Consider the following 23,859-nt stretch of genomic DNA (forward strand, 5'->3'; position numbering starts at 1 on the left):
GGGCGGGGTGGGGCCGCGGGCGGGCGGGCGGCTGCCGTTCTCCTGTCGGGCTGCAGGGGGTGCTGTGCGGCCGCGCTGCCTCCAGGAAGCCTCACGGGCCTTCGTCGGCCGGGCCGCGGCGCGGCTCCCAGGATGCAGTGTGGAGCTGCCGGGCGCTGACGGCGGCGGCGCGTGTGCGGGCGGAGCGGCGGCAGGCCGGCCACCGAGAGCGCGGCGGGGAAGGCAGGGCCGGCCGGCGCCGCCTGCGGGGAGGACCGGGCGGCCGGGCCTGCGTGGGGCCGCGCGCGCGGCGGCGGCGGCAGCGACTTCCTGCGGGCCGGGCCGGACAGCGCAGGGCCATGGCCGAGGCGGCCGCGGCTCCGGTAAGGGCGGCCCGCGCGCGCACGGACGCGCGGCCTCGGGGCCCCGGGCGGCCCGGGCCCAGCACACGGCGCCGCAGGCCCCGTGCAGGGGCTCCGGGGGCCGGGCCGGGCCGCCGAGCCTGGGGCCCCGGCGAGCGGGGCGCGGGGTCCGTCGGGGCCTACGGCGCCCTCCGGCCGGGGCCCCCCGCTCCGGGCCGAGCCTGGGCAGGGGCGGAACGGCCGTCCCCGCCCCGGAGGCCGCCCCACGCCGAGTTCCTGCAGCCCTCCGAGGCTTCCTGCCCCCGCCCCAGCCGCTGTCCCCTCCGTCCCGCGCCCCCACCCGCGGCTCCTTTCTCTCCCCAGCGCTGGGCCCGGGCGTCCCTCCCCAGCCCCCCCAGCGGCATGGTGGCACCTGGGAGGTGTCGGCTCCGATTCCTCACACGCTGAGCGCCCACTACGTGCCCGGCTCGCTGGGGGTCGGTGTGTGGAGCCGGGCACCGCAGCGAGCCCTGGTTCTGCGTTATTTTGTCCTCACGACAGACCTGCGGGGTAGGTACTGTTGTCATCTGCCGTACAAAAGACAAGCCCGAGGCCTAGAGAAGTTAACTTGCCCGTATCGCACAGCTGGAAAGTGTGAGAAGACACAGCCGCTGTGTGTGCCCAGGGGCCCGGCGTGTGACGGGGACGCCGACAGGCCCACCGGGAATAATCCGGCAGGACAGAGGGGGACCGCCTGCGTCGAGAAGCAGATGGTGGGAGCGCAGGCCAGGAGGGCCGGGGGGCTCGCCGCGCACCCTGCTCCCCTTCCCGGCCCGGTTCTCTGTGCTCCTGCGATTTGAGCTGGGCTTTTAGGGAAGGCTCGGACTTCATCAGGCCGAGCTGGACCGGTGGAGCTTTTCAGGGAGGGAGAAGGCCTTGGGCAAAGGCACGGAGAGCCGGGATAGTGCAGGGTGTGTTCAAGGAACAGAAAGGAGTCCACAAGCCTGGAAGATGGCTTTGGTGCAGTGGGAGAGGAGGCGGCAGAGAGGGAGTTGGAAGGAGTCTGGATGCCTGGACTTCATCATGTGGGTGGGAAGGATCTGGCGTCCTCTTGCCATGGGCTCCTCTCAAGCACAGTTTTGGCTTCCCAGGCAGGAGTCTGAGGACATCCCCAAACAGTATTCCACCCACCCTTTAGAAAGGAGCGGGGCTTCAGCAGAGCATAGTTGCTACCTTCCACCAAATAGTGTGAAGGCCTTACATAGGGCGTCCTGGCCCCATTAAGTGGTATGAAAACTGTGTGCCCTGTTGTTCTAATATTAAAGACTAACGTTTCCCTAATAAAGTAGGTCTGTATGGATGCCCTTTTCCTGCAATATAAAGGTTGTGATAATGCACTTGAAGGATGGGTAGGATTTCAGTGGGTGGGGAGCTGGGTGATAGAGGGAAGGACACTTCTGGAGTGAACTCGGATCATATGGCAGAGATTGATCCGGGAGAGGGAAGAATGAGGGAAAGAAAGGTGACTGTTGGTGGACTGTGGCCTCACACGAGCCCAGAGCCAAGCCAGCCTCCCAAGGCACCAGCCTGGGGCACTGTGTGAGGCTGTTGGGGCCAGACCACGCACTCCTTGAGAACAAGACTCTCAGCCCCATCCAGTTTTTCCCCTGGAAACAGCTCTCTGCCTATCCAAAACCTCCCATCATTTGAGACCAAGCTAAAGTCCTACCTTCTTCAGGTCCAGTGTTCTTCCACACAACCAAAGAATTTCTTAAGCACCAGCTGAGACAATTTTTTTTTCTGCCTGTGCTCAAACTATCCTTTTGTTTCTTTTTTCTGAGGGTCCATCCACAGTCTGTTTCTCAGTGGCTTTCTCTACATGAATCCACACTAGCTCCTAGTAGTCACTTATTTATTTTGCAAATAGTCACCAACCTTTTGCTTAGGAATGATTTCCAGAATGTTTTAAGGAACCATTGATCCTCAGTCACTGATAGAAGAAGGCACCAATACCAAGACCTCCTCACTGCCCCGTGGGTCCCATCTTCAGATGTGGGTGGGTCCAGTAGTCCACTCCCCACCCAAAGCAAAACATGCCCTTTCTTCATTGTCCCCAACTACTGGTCACTCAAGTCACTGTGTGAACATTTCCAGTGACAAAGAAGCCCCCATGTCTTTATGGTGGTTGCCGCAAGTTTAAAAGTCTAACTTTGTGGCCTGTGTCCATCTTCCTTACCAGACTATAGACTGATCCCAATGCAGCTACAAAAATGTCTGAGACCATTTTTTACCTTGGGAGGGGTTGGAATTGAAAGAGAAAAAATCAGAATCTCAGGGCTCGTGTAATGTCAAAAAATCCAACTCTTGACTGGGAGAGATTTGCAACAATGGTGATTTTAGCTTGTGGGGGAGGAACAGTTGGGGAGGGGACAATATCAGAACGTCCTGGGAGAAGGGGAATTGGCCATTTGATTTTTATGTTTGTTAAAAGGGGACATGAGATCTTTTTTACAAAAAGAAATTGAGCAACACTGTTGTTTGTGCTGTTTCAGTGAACCAGCTGTTTTTTTTTTCTTTTTGCTAGGTCATCGTCAGTAGACAGTTTCTGTGCAATCATGACAGGAGGTGCAGGCTGGGCTCTAGTAAATCTTCAGTTTACCATTTCTCCACTAAAACACCCCAGCAATGTTAAGTTTACTGTTTATTTAACAAAATTGCACTGAGCGCCTACCATGTGTCAAGCCCTGTGCTGTGAAAAGATGCACTACCGCCTTCTGGAAGCTCACCATGTAGGGAGATAACTGCATAGGGTGGTAAGCACTGATAGGAGTCTGCACAGTGTGCTGCCAAGGCCTGGAGGAAAAGCACCTGCTCAGACACAGTCAGATCTAAGATACCCAAAGGAAATGACCGCCAGTTACTATCTGGCGTGTGGTACAGTATGTCCCCACTTGCCACAGACATGGGCTCCCCCACACCTAGGAGAGAGAGGCTTAAGGAAAACAGAGGATGAAATGAATGATGCTGGTTTCTCTTTCTCATTTCTGAAAGATTTCCCCATGGACAATGGCAGCTACGATTCAGGCCATGGAGAGGAAGATTGAATCGCAAGCTGCTCGCTTGCTTTCCCTGGAAGGTCGAACTGGAATGGCCGAGAAGAAGCTGGCCGACTGCGAAAAGACGGCTGTGGAGTTCGGGAACCAGCTGGAGGGCAAGTGGGCGGTGCTGGGGACCCTGCTGCAGGAGTACGGGCTGCTGCAGCGGCGGCTGGAGAACGTGGAGAACCTGCTGCGCAACAGGAACTTCTGGATCCTGCGGCTGCCCCCAGGCAGCAAGGGGGAGGCCCCCAAGGTAGTCCTGGGCGCCTTGGGGTGGCAGAGCCAAGGGGCTGGGCTTGTAAGCATGTGGGTGAGCAAGTGTGACACTTATGGTTCCAGGTGCCCGTGACCTTTGATGATGTGGCCGTGTATTTTTCCGAGCAGGAGTGGGGCAAGCTGGAGGACTGGCAGAAGGAGCTCTACAAGCACATGATGCGGGGCAACTATGAGACGCTGGTCTCCCTGGGTAAGGCTGCACACTCATTTCTCTGTTAAATGGGATTTTGCAAGTCCTCAGACCTCTGTCTTCATGCTGGTTGTTTTCACCTCAGCAATATGTAAACGACTAGAAACTTTGACCCTGCAAACACTTATCTCTTCCTCCTACTAAAGATGAGCCCTGGGTGATGGAGTCAAAGCTCCCTTCCGCCTGGCAGTTGAGGTTCACTGAGTGCCGGACTAAGAGGTGGTGGTCCCACTTCTAACCGGGCCTGGAGTATGGACCCTTCTGCTCTTGCAGAAACTTGGAGTGGAGAAGGCTCCTGCTGCACTCAGATCCAGTGGATAATCGACCCCACATTTGAAGAAGGCTTTTTCTTTCAGCCTTCTCTTATGGAAACGTATGTCCTTTACAGTGGCAAGCCTTGGGGTTAGTGGAGAGTATTGGAGGACCCTGCTTCTTGCAGCAGACATTTTCTCCGTGCCCTGAAGCATTGCATACCCTAGGCCTTGAGGCTAGTGCTGCTTTCCTTATTTGATACTGCCCAGGAAGGGCCGGGACTCTTTTTCTTCCTGGGCATATTTCCTCTCCCTGGTGGATTCTGTGTGACCCCGGAGCTGAGGGTAGGAAGGCATGTTTAGTGAGGATGGGAGCAGGTTGCAGACATGATGCTATGTTTCATTTGCAGAAATGACTGCTTTTTAATGTGGACACTGTACCAGAGTTTCTTAACTCTGCACGACTGACATTTTGGACCAGATAATTCTTGTTGGGGGGCCTGTCCTATGCACTGTTGGATGTTCAACAACATCCCTGGCCTCTACCCACCAGGTGCCAGTAGCACCAGCTCCTAGTTACGACAATCAAAATTGTCTCCAGACATTGCCAAATGTCTCCTGGGGAGCAAAATTAACTCCTGTCAAAAACTGCTGCTATGTATCAATCAAGAAATTTAGAAATTTAGACCATTCTTGGTTTTCCAGGCTGCCTATCTCCAGCTCTGACTAGAACATGGCAAAAGCTAACCTTCCTGTCTGTCCTCAGACTACGCCATCTCCAAGCCCGAGGTCCTCTCCCAGATTGAACAAGGGAAGGAGCCATGCAACTGGCGTCGCACTGGCCCCAAGATTCCAGATGTTCCTGTGGACCCGAGTCCAGGTAAGGGGTTGCCAGAAGGCCAGGGAGACACCAGGTGATCAATTGGAAACAGAAAAGTAAAGGGCCAGGATGAAGTTTCTTTTCTTTCCAGAGAGAGCCAAGGAAAAACACCAAACTTTAATGTTTTATTTAAAATTTATTTATTTATTTATTTATTTATTTATTTATTTTGCACTCTCCATTGAATGTTTTAAGTCTATGTTTTTTATAGTTATAACCTCTAGCCTATTCAGCTAACACTCTAGAAACTAATACTTTCCCTCATGGAAATGGATGGCAAACCTAGTCTTTTAGGAAAGAGAGCCAGCAGCACAGAATTAGGAAAGGACAGAGGAGAACACTGATAGGGAAGGTAAGAGTGTATTGAAGACAGAATCCATTCATAGTATTGCAAAGAGTCAGCCTTGCCTCCATCTAAGAATCAAATGTCATTTACATCCATTATTAGTTACAGAACATAAACCCATTGACTAGCCACATAGTTCAATATGATTAGAACCACAAATTTATTTAAGGTGAATCTGGTTACCCGATATCATTGTCTCAGATTTTCCTGGAGCCAGTCAGCACCTTTGAAAGTTAAAGAAAGGACAGGTGGACCCAGGAGCAAAGCCAAATTCCTGAAGCGATGACCTTGCTGGGTCCTTTGACCAAGGAGACCCCGACTCTGCTGGGCTCCACCCCTGCTTCCTCCAAAAGACCTCCCGTGACTGTCCCACCTGCCCTGCATTCCCCTTTCACTCAACACCTGTGTAACTCAGCCGTCCTCCTGTGCTTAACTCGTGTTTCATTAACTGTGTCTTACATATTTGTTTTTCACCTCAGTTGCATTTTCACTTTACCAAGGGCAGACCCATGTACAGAACTGAACACATTGCCAGTGTTCAGTAACACATTCACAGTTTAGTTCAACAAATGTATTTTGAGAGTCCTCTAGGTGCCAAGGACAGTGCTGAAAGCTAGAGGCTAGGAGAATGCCTAAGAAGAGAATACTGTCCGGACGGAAAAGAGGGTTACGGCACAGGCAGCCTCCAGCTTCTTAACCTGAGTGGAAGGTTCATGGTGGGTTGGTTTGATTATACAGTCACGTCTCACTTAACTACAGGGATACGTTCTGAGGATTGTGTTGATAGGCGATTTCATCATTGTGCAAACATCATAGTTTGTTTACACAAACCTGGATGGTACAGCCTACTGTATGCCTCCAGCTCCGTATAGCCTTACAGAACCACCACATATATGGGGTCGTCGTTAACTGAAATGTCATCATGTGGCACTTTACTGTATTTAACGTGTGGAGGCTTCCTTGGCTTCCACACCATCATTCATGAGAGTGAATAGGGACCAGAAATATGCTGGAGCAAGACCCCCTCCAACACTCACAAACCCCACTGTCCACCTTGAGCCTGTCAACAGGAATCCTGTGCAGCCTTTATCCTGTCCTCTTCCATCCAAGGACCCAGGACTCCTAGCTCGTCCCTCACCCCATTTGGCATGGTCTTTCTCTTTGTCAGCCCTCATCTCCTCCTCCTCTTGCCTCCTGCTAGTCCCTCTGGTGTGCCAGACCCACCAAACCCTGAGTGCTTCCACCATTCTTGCTTGTCTAAGCCCTGGCTCTCCCGAGGGCACTGCTTCCCTACAGCCCTCCTGGTACTGTTGTCCCCTTCCCCACGTCCCTCTGACCCCAGGCCTGCAGGGGCAGGTGTCCTCACTCCTCATTATTGCCCCCTTGCCAGTCTCCATTCCTCCTTTCTAGAAACCCCCTTTTTGGGGCTCAGGCCTTGGGGCACCCCTCCCTCCTGGTGATGGCAGTGTCCACATTGAGGTCCTTTGCCCCTTCTCCACCCAACCCATGGCCATCCTCGCCCTCCAGGTCTCTGTGTGGTGCCCCAATTCCAGCAGTTCTTCAATCCTTTGGGACCTACTCACCATTGATCCTGTTGGCTTTTCACTGTCCCAGGCCATCCTCAGTTCCTGCCGTGCCCATCATTATAGTCACCCCCTTGCATTCTGCCTCAGATCCCTCACCCTTCTTTTGTTCATTGTGTCCACCTGGCAAAACCATCATCCTGGTGAAATCTGTCTCTGCTCTGCACCTGCACCCACAACCAAGCAGCTGCATGTGGCTGGAGAAGAGCCCACACGCACGCTGCCTGTCTCACCTTATATTGGCAACTAGCAGCTTCAAGTGGGCGCTCTGCCCGGTGGTGGTAGCATCTCAGTGGCCTCCCTAGCCCAGAGGTCAGCAAACTACAGCTCTCTAGCCAAGCCTAGCCCATCTGTTTCTGTATGAACTGCAAGCTGAGAAGGTTTTTGTGTTTAAAAAAACAATTTCTTATTTTTTTAATTAAAAAGAAATATATCACTCTCCCGGCCCTCCTGCCCCATGTCCCTACACCTGTGCCTCTCTTCTCTGTATTTGCTCCTGTGACTCCTAAACTACCGATCCAGGGCTGGCTGGTTACTCACTCAGTAGTGCGTGCTCCTGAAGGGTTCAGATCCCCTGGCCGGCCAGCTGCCAAAAAAAAAAAAAAAATGACCCTCAACTCTCCCATGAAAGGCCTCTCCTTCCACCTGACACTAGATTGCACCCCATGCCACTTTCTCAAGGGCCACACAAACAATCCTGCCTTGACCCCACACCCTCCAGCAACTGCCCATTTCTCAGCCCTTCTTTGTGGCAGGAGCACCATGTGTGCTTGCCATCTCTTCCCCCTGCCTTCCCACTCTCTTGAACCCCTTCCACCAGGACCCCTCCCATCTCAGTCACCAGGGACCTCCATGGTGCTGAGAAGTGTGTCTTCTTGCTTGGCCTGATTGTGACATTTGCCACCTAGAGTCAACAACTTTGACTTACAGGATACCTGGCTGCCTGCTTCTTCCTGCCTCCCTCGCTGCTTTTTCTTTGTGGTTCCTGTTGCTCTTTGGGGCCTTTCAGCGCTGGAGCCCCTCAGTCCTCACGTGTGTTTTGAGAAATTACATAGATGTCATTATGTTTATCACTCAGTATTCTGTATTTTAGATTTTTCCATGTTGATACATATAGATCAAGTTCATTCATTTCAACAGATGCTTACCATTTCAAAAACAACTATATTACAATTTATTTTCCACTTCTCCATTGATTTCCACTTAAGCTGTGTCTAATTTTTCTCTATCACAAGGGATACTGCAATGAACATTCCTGAGCATGTCTCTTGTGCAGATGTCCCTCCAGGGAGTGGACCCAGAGCTGGCCCTGCTGTGTCCCAGGCATGCTTGCCTTCACCTCTGCCCCTGCCACATTGCTCTCCTCATGGTTACACGAGCTCATACTCCCACCTGCAGTTATGAAGCACCTGTGTTCTTACATCTTTGCCCACTTCTCATCGCTGGTCTGGGGAAGGTGAAATGGTACCTGGTTTCAATTTGTGTTTCCCCAGCTGTTAGTGAAGCTGAGCATTCTTTTCATGTGTTTATTTGGTGTCTTATCTTATGAATTGTCTTCCTTTTTTCTACTGACTTACTTTTCAGTTTCTTATTGATTCAGGACTTGTCTGTGTTCTAGATACTAATCTTTTGTTATTTGCATTAAAAACATCTCCTAGTCCGTGGCAGGTCTTTTAACTTTGTGGCTCTTGCACAGAAGTTTCACTGTTGGTAGAGTCAAACATCTCAGTCTTTTCCTTTATGATCTGTGCTTTTTCAAGGTCAGAAAGATATTCTCCTATATTTCTTATAAAACTTTTAAAGTTTTCCTTTTCAAATTTAAGTCTTTAATCCATTTAAAATTAATATTTGTATAGGTTGCAAGGAAGGATTTAATTTTTTTTCCCCATGAGGAAGACTGATTTTCCAACAGAGTTTGCTGAATATTGTCTTTTCTCCACTGATCTGTAATGCCAGCTCTTTCATGAACTAGGTTTCCATATGTGCACAAGGCTGTTTCTGGGCTCTTTATTCTGTTTCACTGATCTCTTTGTCTGTCTCTGTGCCAACACTACGCTCTTTTAACTTTTTAATAAGCCCTAATATCTAGTAGACCTACTGTTCTTCAGAACTTTTCTTGGCTATTCTTGAATCTTTGTTGTTCTATATGAATTTCAGAATCTTTATGTCAAGTTCTCAGGAAAATCTACTTCTGGAGTTTCGGCATTAAGTATGATTTTTTGCTGTAGGCTTTTGAAGACACTCAGTTTAAAGATGTTTCCTTCTACTTCTGGCCAGCCAAAAGTTTTTTTTGTGAACAAGTGTTATATTGTATCGAATGCTGCTTTTTTCCTTTTTCTAATATTGTGTTTGTTTCCGGTAAAACATTGTTACTCAGTATTATACATAACAATAAACAAAATGCGTACAGAACAAAATTCATGTAAAGTTTGGAAAATGATAGTAAACACCCATATTCCCAACACCCAGCATAAGAAATAATCACAACTAGAACCTCCCCGGTCATCCCCTCCCTTCCTCTTGCAGATAAACAGAAAATTCAGAAACACAGCTGATCAGTCCCTTGCTTTGCTTTCCTTTTTGTTCCCTCTGGATATATTCCTAAATAACATTGTTTAGCTTTACCTGTTTTTGAACTGTTTATGAATGGAATCATACCACATATATTCTTTTTTAAGTTGCTTTTCTCATCGACATTATGTTTTTGAGAGTCACCCATGTAGACGTAGCATAGCTGTTCTTTCGTTTTCGCAGTTTTCACCACTTTGTAGTTTTCTGTTTTATGGCTCTAACACGATGCATTTACTCCTTCTACTGTTGGTGTGCATTTGTGTTGTTTCTAATTGTTTTTATTTTTAGGGACAATGCTGTTGTGAAAATTCTTATGCATGTGTAAAAGTTTCCCTAGGTGTAGACCCAGGAGTGGAATTCCTGGGTCATAGGAAAGATGCGTGTGTTGACTTTTCCAGGTAATGTCAAAGTGTTCTCTGAAGTGGGCCACCAGTTGGCAGCCCACTGCAGGACCTGAGGGCTCCTGTCACACCTCATCCTCACCAGCCTCCCAAGTGCCGTTTTCATTGCTGCCCATCTGGTGGAAGTGAAATGGCTTAAAATCTGCGGTTTAAAACATTTTCTGAGTTAATGAGATTGGACATTATGTCTTCTATTTATGGGCCATTCATCTTTCCTCTTCGTGAAATGCCTGTCTTTTGTTCATTTTTGTTTTGTTTTTCCTTTACTCATTGATTTGTATGAGTTCATATAAAACTTTGTGTCAGTTATATGGGTTGCTGATATCATCTCCATGAATGGTATATTTTAAAGAACAGATGTGTTTCATTTTAACATCCTTGGATTTAACTAGTCTTTTTCCTTTACGGTTGGTGCTTTTTTGTGTCTTAAACAGTTAAGAAATTTTTTCCTACCTCAAGTTTGTAATGCACCATCTCATATTTCCAACGGAAAGGTCTAAAGTTTTGCCTTTCATGGTCACGTTCTTAATCCTTTGGTCATGGATTTTAGTGGTGATACGAGGTAGAGCCTCTGGGTCTTTTTCACTCACACTTTGGCTCTTCTTTTCCTTTGCTCTTTCAGGTAAACTTTCAAATTGCCTTATCAGGTTCCAAGAAAAATCCAGTTGGGGTTATAGTTGGAATTGCATTTAATCTATGAAACATTTTGGAGAGAATGGACACTTTCACTATTGAGTCATGTTATCTGTGAATAAATATCCTAAGTCCCTCCATTAGCTCGCCTATAATGTCTCAATGTTATAATTTTCTCCCCAAAGTGTCTTGCATATTTGTTTTTTTTGTTGTTGTTGTTAGATATGTTCCTAGTTTCCTTGTATTTTTTTTTTGAAATCGCCATTGTTAATGGCATCTCTTATTAATTTGCATTTTCTGTTTGTGGCTGATAGATTAAAGGGGGCCAGGGACTTTTTCTCCTGAAGCAGGAGCTCAGGTCAGGTAACATTCCAATCTCTCCCTGCCTCTGTGGGCCATCCTCTTTTGGGGTGAAGGACATGCCTCGCTGGAGAGCTGGGGAGCAAGAGGTGGAAAAGCACAGTCCCTGGGCAGCTAGCTGCCTCTGGGGAACAGGCTGTCTGTGATGTTCTGCTAGGGACAGGCCCTTTCCATCTCGGTCCAGTGGCTAACTTTCTGAAGTTTTCAGTACTAAGAATCCCTCCTGCCCACAGATAAAAGCTACATCCTGAATTATCAGTAATAAAAATAGCTTAGCCTCACCGGCCTTCCTCTTTTGTTTTTCTCCATTTGTTACGATCCATGACATGGAAGAAAACTAGTAATTGGTGGGCTCCCCCAAAACCCTAATAGTATAAGAAAACACAGCTGTCTTTCATTTATTGATCTTTCTATCTAGGAACCTTGCTAAAGTTCTCATTAATGCTAATAACTTTTCTAATAATTGTCTAATGATTCTCAGATTTTCTGAAAAGATAAAATCATCTGTGAGTAATAAGAATTTTTTGTTTCTTCTTTTCAAATCTTTATGGTTTATTTTTCTCTTGTTTTATTGTGTTGGCTAAGAATTCCCAGAAAATCCTTAAATGGAAGTGATGATAACAGGTATTTTATTAGCTTTTTTTGTTTTTGTTTTTGTTTTGCTGGCCAGTATAGGAATTGAACGCCTGACCTTGGTGTTGTCAGCACCATGCTCTAACAAACTGACCTAAAGGCAAGCTTGGCTTATGATTTTAAAGAGAATGTTTTTTAACTTTTCTCATTGAGTATAATATTTGTTAAAGATTTTGTTTACAAATACCTTTTATCAAACTAAAGAAATGTCCTATATTGTTGGTCAGCCAGGTGTTTCTAGCAGCAATGACTGTTGAATTTTGTAGAATATTTTTTGGTATCTGTTGAGATGATTATATGGTTTTTCTTCTTTAACCTACTAATAAGGTAAATTATGTTATTTTCCTTTTTTTTTTAAAGATGACCAGTAAGGGGATCTTAACCCTTGACTTGGTGTTGTCAGCACCACGTTCTCCTGAGCTAACCGGCCATCCCTATATAGGGATCCGAACCTGTGGCCTTGGTGTTATCAGCACCACACTCTCCCAAGTGAGCCATGGGCCGGCCCTATAACTTATGTTATTTTTCAATATTGAACCAACCTTGCAATCCTGAAATAAACTTCACTTAGTCATGATCTTTTAAGTACATTGCTGGATTTAGTATGAAAATTATTTTTTTTAGGATTTTTGAATCTTTGTTCATGAGTAAGATGGGCCTGTAATTTTCTTTTCTCAGTCTTTATCTGGTTTTGGTATTAAAGATATGTGCTGTGCTATATTCTCTCTGTTTTTATTTGCTCTGAGAGTTTGTATAGTGTTGGAATTATCTATTCCTTGAATGTTTAGTAGGAAACACAGTGGGGTCACCTGGCTCAAGTTTTCTTTGTGGGGGAGATTCTTGACTACTGATTTGATTTATTTTAGTTATAGGACTATTCAGGTTTTCTATTCCTTCTTTAGTCAGTTTTGGCGAGTTGTAATTTTTCAAGGAATTTGTCTATTTCCCCAGAGTTTCCAAATTACTTGCAATAACATTCATAATATCCTCTCTAACTTTTTAATCTCTGCTGCATCTAAAATTGTGTCTCCTTTTTCATTCTTCTTATGGCTATTGGTGCTGTCTCCTTATCTCCTGATAATCCTGCTGGAGATCAATTGGTTCAATATTCTCTTCAGTGAACCAACTTTTGGCTGTCTGTATTCTCTCTGTTTTATGTTTTATTTACACTCTTATAGCTATTATTTCTTTCTACTTTGTAAAGAGATGATGTTGATGTTATTTTTTCCTCTAACATCTTGCATTGGCCACTTAACCCTTTAATTTTCTTCCTGTCTCTGTTTTTAATATAAACGTACAAGCGTATAAAATTTCCTTTAAGTACCATTGTAGCTGTAGCCCACATATTTTGATAATATTTTCATTAACATTGGGTCCCAAATATCTTCTAATTTTCATTGTGATTTTTCCTCAGACTCTTGGATTATTTAAAAACCTATATATATATATATATATATACACATATATATTTATATACGTATATTAAAAATTTTAGTACATAGGAGTTATTGGTTTCTTTTTTTTTTTTTTTTTGTCCTTTTTTGTGACTGCGCTCAGCCAGTGAGCGAACCGGCTATCCCTATATAGGATCCGAACCCGCGGCGGGAGCGCTGCTGCGCTCCCAGCGCTGCACTCTCCCGAGTGAGCCCCGGGGTCGGCCCGGAGTTATTGGTTTCTAATCTAATTGTATTGTAGTTAGAAAATGTAGTGTATAAAATACTAATCTTATGATTTGCTGAAATTTGTTTTGTGGCCTAGGAAGTGTTCATTTTTTCTTAACGTTCAGTATGGCTTAAAAAGCATGTGTCTTCCTTGTGTTTAGATTCTACTTATGACTATTTGATCAAGTTTTGTTAATAGTGTTCAAATTTTTTATAATCTTTAGTTGGCTAGATTTATTAATTACCGAGAGAAATATGTTGAAATCCCCCACTGTGAAGGTGGATTTGTTCATTTCTCCCTCCAGTTCTATCAGTTTTGCTTTATTATTTTGAAGCTATGTTATTAACTTAAAAATCTAGAGCTATTTTATCTTCTTGGTCAATTTACCATTGTGCAGTGATTCTTTTTTATTTCTGTGAATAATTTTACTTTTAAAGTCTCTCATCTAATACGCTATAGCTGCATCATTTTTTTAAACTGTTAATTCTGTCTTAGTATGTCTTTTATTCTTTTACATTGCTTTCTGTTTTCTTCTGTTTTAGGTGTGTCTTTTGTAAACAGCATGTAGCTGGGTTTTTTGTTTGTTTTTAGTCTGATAATCTTTACCTTTTTAATGTCTAAGATAGTAGCCACTGGCCATATGTAGCTATTGAGCACTTGAGATGTGCTATAAGGATAAGATACGTACCAAATTTGGAAAACTGTATACACACAAAAAAAGGTGTGTACAAAAGATACATGTATAAAAAATAATATAAATCATTTTATTTTATAATGATTATATGTTGAAGTAACATGTTAGATATATTGGGTTAAATAAAATATACTGTTAAAATTTATTTCACTTGTTTCTTCTTACTGTTTTAATGTGGCTACTGGAACACTTAAAATGAGATAAATGATTCACACTGTATATCCTACTAAACAGTGCTGGTCCAGACCGTTTACAACATGATTGTGGTTATTAGTTTACTTGGATTCTTTTCTACCATCTTAAATTGTGCTGTTAGTCATTAGTCCTGCCTTTTCTGGGTTTTTTTGTTTTTTCACCACGTCTCCTTTGGGAACTACTCATTTAGGTATTTTTCCTCCTCAAACTATTGTTATTTTTAATTAGTTTGAAAGTTATACCTTCTGTTTCAATTCTTTTAGAGGAGACTTTGGAAATTTTTTTCTTCCATTAGAAGTTACTTTTTGTGGGTCCAGTGATGATGTATTTGTGTTTGTATATGAGTTTATGTGTATCTGAAAATACCTTTATTCCATCCCTATATTTGAAAGATATAATTCTAGTTTGTTACTTTCTCTTAGCCTTTGAAGATCATTTGCTATTTTTTTCCGGCTTCTGTTGTTGCTACTAAGTTGGTTCTCTGTCTAATCATTATTCGCCTGTGGGAAATCTGCCATTTTCCTCTGCCTGCTTTTAAGTTGCTGTCTTTGGTGATCTTCAGGTTCACTACAGTGTGTCTAGGTGTGGGTTTCTTTTTCTTTATCCTGCTTCAATCACTGATATTTTTCACCAGTTGAGAAAATCTGCTTTTATCTCTGAATATTGCCTTGCCCCCTTTCTCTCTTTTATTCTCTTTCGTATTTTTATTTTCTTTCGTATTAGCCTCCATAACGTTGAACCTCTCTTCATATTTTCAGCTGTCTCTTTGCTGAGGTCTGAATAATTTGTTCTGATCTATCTTCTCCTTAGTTTACCGTTCTCTATTCAGTTGTTTCCATTCTATAGGAATTCTGTACGTTAGTTGTTTAACCTATCAATTGGGTTTTTTAATTTTAATTATTTTATATTGCCATTTTAAAGTTATATTTGATTCTTTTTCAAAATTTGATCTCTCAGTTTTGATAGTCTTATTTACTCATACTTTCACTCCTCCTTTTCTTTCTCTGAGTATATTAAACTTGATATTCTGTCTATGATAATTCCAATATCCAACGTCTTTGCAGGTCATAGTCTGCAGTTCCTGATTTCTACTGACTGAGGTGGCTGGTTTTCTTATTGAGGTGCTGATTTGTAATTATGAGCTCATTATTTGAAAGCTGTGTTTAAAATGCTTTCCTCCTGAGAACATGTGTGTGTGTGTACCTCTGCTGGTCATCTGGTGCCATCACAAATTAGGGGCCACTTCAACGTACAGTCTTAGCCTGGAGGTTTTCAGGCCATCCTGGCGCTGTGAGGCTTGGCCCCAGACAGCCTTGAGTGCTGCCCATGGGTGTCAACTGCCAAGGGGGATTCTTCTCCCCGCTTAGCCTAAAGCCAAGGCCAGGACAGGCAGTCTCCTTCTGTAGGGCGGGTTCTAGTTTATGTTTTTGTTGTAAATTTAATCCACTAGGAGTGCCTCCCTTTGGGGTCCCAGGTTTATGTGTGTGTGGTAGAAGCTGTCTCCAACCCACTCTCCCATCCTGCTGACCCCAGGCTTTTCACAGTCCTCCACCCCAAATGTGCACGGTTCACTTAAACCTAGGCATTAGGAGATCAAAATACACCCTCTGATTTACCATTGTAGATTTGGGCTTTCTTACAGTTTCTGGTCTCTGTTTGTTTTCCTTATTTTACTTGCAGGTCATCCATGCTTAAATTTTTTTTTATTTTTATACTTTTCTCAGCATTTTTAGATGTTCCATACTAGAAGTAATTTCTCTGCACATCTAGCCAGCCATATGCCAGAAACAGAAGAGTTGAATGCTGCTCTTACATGTGTTGAGATGACTATATTGTTTTCGTCATTAATCTGTTAACTTTGTGAGTTATGTTACTATATTTTCCAGTTTTAACTTATCCTTGAGTTCTCAGGATAAACCCAACTCATTCATAATGTATCCTCTTTTTCTTTTTTGAAAATACATTGCTGGGTTTGATTTGTAATTCTTTTGTTTAGAATCTTTACATAGCTCTCCATAAATGAGATTATTTTATAAATTTCTTTTGCATACCTTTCCACTAGTTTGTGCAATCAAAATTATACTAGTCTCATAAAATGTTGACAGATATTTTCTCTCAGCATTTTGAAGACATTCCTTTATCTTCCTTTCCTTCATAGTTGCTGAAGAAAATCTGCTTTCAATCTCAGTGTCATTCTTTTCTCTTTGGTTTCTTTTAAGATTTTCTCTTTGTCTTCGCTGTTATTCCATTCCACATGAATGTTGTCTAGGTTTGTTTGTTTTTATTTCCTACTTGGGAATTGGTGTGTTCCTTCAAACTATAAGCTCATAATGCCTTCAATTTTGGAAAATGCTCAGCCATTATTTCTTTACTTATTGCTGTTTCCCCATTTCTCACTTCTCATTCTCTCCTCTGTGTCTCTTAACTTCTCTTTCATATTTTTTCGTTATCTCTCAGTGCTGTACTCTGTATTGTCTCCCCAGATCCCTCTTCCAAGTCACTAATTTTCTCTTCAGCTGTGTTCAGTGTGTTGTGAAGCCATTCCTCACGTTTTTCATTTCCATGGCTGCTTTTCTCATTGCTACAATGTCTAATTAGTTCTTTTTCAAATCTGTCTTTTTGAAAATAATTTGCTGTTTTCACCTTAGAGATTCTGTTCCTTCCTTTAATTCTTTGAGTATTTTAGACATGCTTATGTTGCTGTTATCATTCAGCCTGTCCTTTTTTCAGTAGTACTTGGCAGGGAGTTCTGCCATGCAGGTTTGCATTTGCCTGTGCTGGGGCCTCCCGAGTTGCCATGGCTCTCAGCCAATTTTTCTGTGCATTTTTCAGCTTAGGGTCTCTGTACCGTGGGGGTATTCTGTGTGGACATGGGATTGCAATGTCTTATGTTACTCTCCCACACATGGCCCTGGACAAGTGGGCTCCCTCAGATGGATGGAATGTTCCTAGTCCCCATCTCACAGATGAGCAAGCCTCGCTCTCAGCTTCACATGGACATTTAGTCCAGCCCCTAAGGCCTATTCCAACAACTCTCTGGGTCACTTGCCTTCTAATTCTTGATTAGACTTTGCATTTTTTCTTTGATTCTTGTATCTGAAGTCTTTCTTTTGAGTTCACTTAAATATGTTGGGGGTAACATTTGGGGAGAATTTGGGGTTCAGTTTTATCTGGCATTTCTGTGTTTAAAGTGAGAACAGGACTTCTCTGGGCAGCACAGTCTTGCCTGTGGACCAGCAGCCCAGCTATGAGAATGTTTGTGTATCCTCTCCCCACACCCAAACTCTCCCTTTCCTACCCCACCCATGTGCCCAGTACCACATAACCTCATGCTCTGCCCAGACCTGTGTCCACTTCCCTGGCTGGGCATGAGTCCACCCCAGGGCCAAGGAACCATGGTGCTGTATGTTCACACACTTTCCTTTTCCTAGGCTCGGGACCCCCAGTTCCCGCCCCTGACCTCTTAATGCAGATCAAGCAAGAGGGTGAGCTCCAGCTCCAGGAGCAGCAAGCTCTGGGTGTGGAGGCGTGGGCTGCTGGGCAGCCAGATATTGGGGAAGAGCCCTGGGGCCTCAGTCAGCTGGACTCTGGAGCAGGAGACATCTCCACAGATGCCACCTCTGGTGAGTAGCTGAGAAAGGCAAGCAGGCACAGGGAGCGAGTTGTGGGGACTAAGGGCAGGGACAGAGGAGAGCTCCCAGAAGCATGTGGGAAGTTGTGGGCTCTCAGACAGCTGGCCTGGCTAGTTCAGACACTTTCCCAGCTTGAGGCAGGGGCTGCACCCAAGGACACCTGGGGGCCCCCCTGGCATTGGTGATGCTGTTCCTGGGGATTTCCCTGACCATTCTATCAGTGGCCCCCTTCATCAACCACATGGCCATTCTTCTGGCCTCCAGCATCAGGCACTGAAGTGCCCAGTTGCCTTGTATTCAGGACGGGGCTGTGAAAAAAGTTGGTGACTTCTGAGCTTCCAGTGCTTTGGAAAAGGGGGAAAAAGACACCAGGTTCAGAGAAGCTAGGTCACTCAGAAAAGTCTCTGATGGGGACTCCTCTCCCACACCCTCTATCTCCTAACCCACAGGCTCTGATCTCTCCTCATTGCAGGTGTCCATTCCAACTTTTCAACCACTATCCCGCCCACTTCCTGGCAGGCAGATCTCCCTCCCCACCATCCTTCTTCAGCATGCTCGGACGGGACACTGAAGCTCAACACAGCAGCCTCCACGGAAGGTACAGGGTGGCAGGAGAGGGGGAGGGGAAAGGCCAATGCTTACCTATAGGGGGTACCTCAATCCAGGAGATGCTTACCTGTGGGGGATGCCTGCAAATACTCTGACCCGACCAGGCACCCATTTTTATTGGTGAACGGCCCTGACCTTTCAGCCAGGCATTTGGTTGTCCATGATGTTATGACTCTTCATACATTCTATTCTTCATCTCTTTCCAAATTCTTAGGCTTGAACGGCCTTTCTTGAGGATGTCCATGTTTCAGACTGTTCCTTTTTCATATGGTTTTAACCAGTCTATTCTACTAAGTTGATGCCTTGAAGGACATACCCCTTCCCCAGACTCAAGCAGCCTGTGGCTCCGCTCTAGCATGGAAGAAAACAAAACTAAACTGAAACCACTTCTTAGACATTGATACTGTCAAAGACAAGTGTCTGTAAGAATTGGGAAGGACAACTACCAAATCTATGTAGTAGTTTTCTATTTACTTTTGTTTTACAGTTATCTATTACTTTAAGTAATAATTTATATTTTAGCAGCCCCCAAAACCTGCTAAAAGCCAAGATCCCTTGGATAAAAAACCTCAGGATATGAAATTCAAGCACATTTATATAAAATCAAAAACATTTTTACTCATTCACTAATATTTTTGTCATTAGCTAGGTGGCTACATTTATATGCCAAATAGCATACCAAGGTGTTTTAGACCTTTTATCTGGTTTAATCCTCAAACAACCCTTGAAGTGCATATTCACAGTTGAGCTGTCGGTTAAAAAATGAGCTGGTGTGTGGCAGAACCATGGCAGACTCTCGGATCCGTCCAACCTGCACGCCCTGCTTTTGCCCCTTGGGCACATGCCACCAGTGGTTAGAATTCCTTTTTTAGGATACATCCATGATGAGCCTTAACAGCCACATTGAAAACGGAACCTGGGGAGCAGCTTTGACAGTGCTTCTCCCGTGGAAAGTGTGGGGAACACAGTGTCCTCGGTGAGGGCAGCCTCCCTGAGCTGCTATCCTGGGGCTTGGCCACCGGGTCCAGGGGGCGTTGGTAGAGCTGAGCATCCAGACCAAAGCATCAGATTCGCAGCTCGCTCAGCAGGTCAGGGGCAGAGTGACACCTGTCTTTCTCTCTCAGCAGATGTAAAAATTGTGATCAAAACAGAAGTCCAGGAAGAGGAGGTGGTGGCCACACCCGTGCATCCTACTGATGTAGAGGCTCACGGGGCCCTGTTCGGACCAGGCCAAGCCACGAGGTTTTTCCCTAGTCCTGTCCAAGAAGGAGCCTGGGAAAGCCAGGGCAGTTCCTTCCCCAGCCAGGACCCCGTGCTGGGGCTGCGAGAGCCCTCCCGGCCCGAAAGGGACATGGGGGAGCTCAGCCCCGCCGTGGCCCAGGAGGAGACCCCTCCAGGGGACTGGCTCTTCGGTGGTGTCCGGTGGGGCTGGAATTTCCGCTGTAAACCTCCAGTGGGCTTGAACCCAAGGACTGGGCCGGAGGGGCTGCCTTACTCCTCCCCCGACAACGGAGAGGCTGTCCTAGACCCCGGCCAGGCCCCGAGGCCCTTCAGCGAACCCTGCAAGTACCCTGGCCGGACCAAAGGCTTCGGCCACAAGCCAGGGCTGAAGAAGCACCCCGCGGCGCCCCCGGGCGGACGGCCGTTCACCTGCGCCTCGTGCGGCAAGAGCTTCCAGCTGCAGGTGAGCCTGAGCGCGCACCAGCGCGGCTGCGGGCTGCCCGACGGCGCGGGTGGCGGCGCGGCGGGCGCGGCGGGTGGCGGCGCGCGGGACGGGAGCGCGCTGCGCTGCGGGGAGTGCGGCCGCTGCTTCACGCGCCCGGCGCACCTCATCCGCCACCGCATGCTGCACACGGGCGAGCGGCCCTTCCCCTGCACCGAGTGCGAGAAGCGCTTCACGGAGCGCTCCAAGCTCATCGACCACTACCGAACGCACACGGGCGTGCGGCCCTTCACCTGCACCGTGTGCGGCAAGAGCTTCATCCGCAAGGACCACCTCCGCAAGCACCAACGCAACCACGCGGCGGGGGCCAAGGCGCCGGCCCGCGGCCAGCCGCTCCCGCCGCTGCCCCCCGCGCCCCCGGACCCCTTCAAGAGTCCCGCCTCCAAAGGACCCTTGGCCGCCACAGACCTCGTGACCGACTGGACTTGTGGCCTAAGTGTCCTCGGACCCACCGATGGCGGGGAGCTGTGAGCGCCCGCGACCCATGCCGGCCGCGAGTGTAAGAAGCCCCGTCTGCAGACCGCAGGTGGCGTGGGAAGCTCAGAGGCAGAAAAGAGACTGGGGCACCGCATGGCCCCGTTGCTGAACTGATCACTGGAAAAAGAGACACTGTCAGACAGTACAGCTTTCACCTCTAAACAAAGTAGAGTTCTCGGATTGTGAAACTGAGCACCGTAGAATTTAAGTAATTTAATTGCAAATCTTTTTTTTTTTTTTTAATTCTTGAGGAAAAAGCTGGAAAATGGTAGTAGCACCAGTTTGTAGCGTACTTTTGGTTTTCAGGGCGTGTGTTTATATCGGCTGTCTTACCGAGTCTGATGGTGAGTGTGTGGGGACGCTGGGGACGGGAGGTGAGGAAGGACCTGGACGACCCTGGCCCCACTGACTCCTGGCGATGGGGTCCTACGGACCACACAGTCTCGTGGGAGCTGAGAGCCTGCTGTGCCAGCCTCTGAGCACTGAGGGCCATTGGGTGCCGTGGAACCCCAACCTGGGCTGAGCAGGAAGAACCTGTCCAGGAGCATCCGTTCCATTTCCCAGCTTGCCTCTCCCTCTGAAAAGTCCCCGCAAAAGTGATGACCTGACTTTTCCCTATTTCGGGCATCCGTGTGAATGGAACTTGGCAGTGTCCCCTTTCGTGTGACCCCTGGGCTTCGTAAGGGATAGTTGTCTGAAACCATAGTGTTAAGTCTGGAGGGGAAGAAACTGTGGCTCTGGGACTTGAGTCCTCAAACATCCAGTCCCCGGGAAAGCCGGGAACCAAGCCTGGCCTGGCCTGGCTGCCCTGCTTGGGGCTGATCCCTCTCCGTGACTTTGGGAGGCAGCAAGATAGGTATTTCTTTCTTTTCAGGGGTGAGGAGACAAACTGCTCAAGGGCGACCCATCTCAGCTTCTCACTGTGGGTACACACAGTGTGCCAGGAGCTGAGAAGAGCCACCGGGGAGACACAGTTCATTCTCCTGGAACATCAGTTTGGGGGAGAAAAGGTTTCTATTTTTGCCCTCTTAAAAGATTTGTCCCACACCTGCGTGAGTCAAATCATCAGGCCTCAAAGGCCCTCTGCTTGCATGCAGCCCTGCCTTTGCTGAGCACTGGCCTCCTTGGAGTGTGCCCACGACGGGCTCTAGGAGGCACAGTTTGTGGGGCTGGGTAAGGGATAACTGGCTTGTTCTTTCCCATGTATATTATCTCAAAGGTGGGATTAGAAGGGAGCCCAGATTTCTTGATTCTGCCAGTGCTGTCCCTACCACACAAATATCCATTCCTGTTTTGTTGGAGCAGCCACTGGTCCTCTTGCCCCAAATGGGTAACTTGTCCCCCCTGTGGTGGGAGAGACCATGGCTTTCATTCATTCAGCTTCCTCATGCGTACTTTTATTAGGCAATAGACTAGTTAAGAAAATTGTTTCTATGTACTGTATATTTTGTACCTGTTTACACTTCTAATATTGATATAACTGATATTTTGAAAAACAAATGAACAGAAAACATTCTGTTAAAATAAAACCTAACCAGCACCACGGCAGTTTGGTGGGTTCCATTCTTAGATCTGCATTTTTGTCGCTGATGTCTCCAAGTGCATCCTCCAAGGGGCTGTCTGGTCAGCTTCCTCAACGCCCTCCTTCTGCGCTGGGTCACCTTGGTCAGAGAGATGACTGTCCTTGAGAACTAGGAATGTAAGATTCCAGAGAACTTTGACTGGAGATAAACTGACATGTGGAGAGAGAATCAAAACACATCAAATCACTTTGTGTCAGACTGTAAACGTAGCATATGAGATTTAGTTTTATGTAATTTGAGATTATGAAACGAGGAAGTTCTTGGGGAAAGATTGCAGCATATCAAAGAAACATGGAGGCTGAGGGTTTTCTCCTGCATCCTTTCTTGGCTGGGTAGGAGGCAAGGAGAGGGCAGTGGTGCTGTGTTCGGAATCCAGTCTTGGAGCAAAGTCCCTCGGATATTCCATATCCCAGACAACCAGAGCTATGATCGTTAATGTTTAGTCTCATCTTCATCATTTGCATTTCAGTCATTGTCTTTTTAAGAAAGTGAAAATATAAAACCCACCTTAATTTTTGCAGTGGAGGGCATGGGAGTAGGACACAGAGAAAGGATGGGAGGAGGTCTCCTCCAGGCACGTGTGGGGGTGGATGGGGGGTGATGGTGCCGTTCTCCTCGCCAGCTCTGACCTCCCTCCCGCACTGCGTGCCCACCTTCCCCACTGGATGTGTCTCCAGCACTTTGGGAGCCACCCGGGGCTGCCCCTGGTGTCTGCCCAGCTCAGTCCCTCTCCTCCACCCAACCCCTGCCAGTCCTCTCAGGCATGCACACACTCCCTCTCACCCACACTTGTGTGCAGGAATCTTGACTACCACGGCCAGAGCCCCAATCATGGTTCCCTAAGTGCAGGACTCCTTGGTCTCTGGCTTGGGTGCCACTTGCCAAGATAGAGAACATGGGGAGGAGCCGGTTTGGGCAAGGAAAGTAGAGTTTGGCTTCAGACACCCAGAAGGAGGTGCCAGTCTGTTGTTAGGGAGACTAGACAGCACCATGAATGAGGGGTCCACCACTGCCCCCCACACTTCCTGGTAACCTTGCTCCACTACTGGTCAGGGATGTCCTGCTTAGGTCAAAGCACGGCAGTCCCTTCCTGTATTTGTCTCCTAGTGCCACTGCTAACAAATGACCACAAACTTAGTGGCTTACACTGACACAAATTCATCTTACAGTTCTGGAAAACAGGGGTCCAAAATGAGTCTTCTAGAGCTGAAATCAAGGTGTCAGCAGGGCTGCATTCCTTCCAGAAGTCTCTGGGGGATGATCTATTTTGCCTTTTCCAACCTCTAGAGGCCACCTGCATTCCTTGGCTTGTGGCTCCTGCCTCCAGAGGGAATCACTCCAACCTCTGCTTCCATCCTCACATCTCCTTTTTTGGGGCTTTGACCTTTCCCTCCCTCTCATAACAACCCTTGCAATTACACTGAGCCCACCCAGATAATCCAGGATAATCTGTCCCTCTCAAAATCTGAATTTAACCACATCTGCAAAATTCCTTTTGCTGTGTAAGGTAACATATCCACAGGTTCTGGGCATTAGGAGGTGTACATCTTGGGGAGCATTATTTGGCTTACCTCACTTCCCAAAACCCAGGGCAACCCTCATCACTTCTCTGAGGCCAGGCCACATACTCCCTGGGACACTCATATATGTTCTGACACTGAAATAACTTGTGCTAAAATGAGGACATTTGAGGTTCATCATTCCCAGGCATTCCTGCATCTCGGCCACCCTCTGTTGCCCAT

At 46.8% G+C, this 23,859-nt stretch overlaps 1 protein-coding gene across 7 annotated transcripts; it reads left to right on the forward strand.

Moving 5' to 3' along the window:
- Window positions 1–279: 279 nt before the first annotated feature.
- Window positions 280–22,037, forward strand: ZNF746 (zinc finger protein 746). Of its 7 annotated transcripts, none has more exons than XM_063099166.1 (8): window positions 342–362; window positions 2,905–3,133; window positions 3,372–3,671; window positions 3,758–3,884; window positions 4,902–5,015; window positions 17,525–17,716; window positions 18,198–18,323; window positions 19,459–22,037. In XM_063099166.1, the coding sequence occupies exons 3-8, from the start codon at window positions 3,387–3,389 to the stop codon at window positions 20,526–20,528; spliced, it is 1,914 nt and encodes a 637-aa protein (XP_062955236.1). In that variant the 5' UTR covers window positions 342–362; window positions 2,905–3,133; window positions 3,372–3,386; the 3' UTR covers window positions 20,529–22,037. The 7 variants fall into 7 exon arrangements, with proteins under 7 accessions (XP_062955232.1, XP_062955234.1, XP_062955238.1 ...); XM_063099165.1 differs by lacking the exon at window positions 342–362 and adding an exon at window positions 545–890; XM_063099162.1 differs by lacking the exon at window positions 2,905–3,133 and having other exon boundaries at window positions 280–362.
- The last annotated feature ends 1,822 nt before the right edge of the window (window positions 22,038–23,859 follow it).

This window comes from Cynocephalus volans, chromosome 6, assembly GCF_027409185.1.
Source record: "Cynocephalus volans isolate mCynVol1 chromosome 6, mCynVol1.pri, whole genome shotgun sequence".
NCBI lineage: Eukaryota > Metazoa > Chordata > Mammalia > Dermoptera > Cynocephalidae > Cynocephalus > Cynocephalus volans.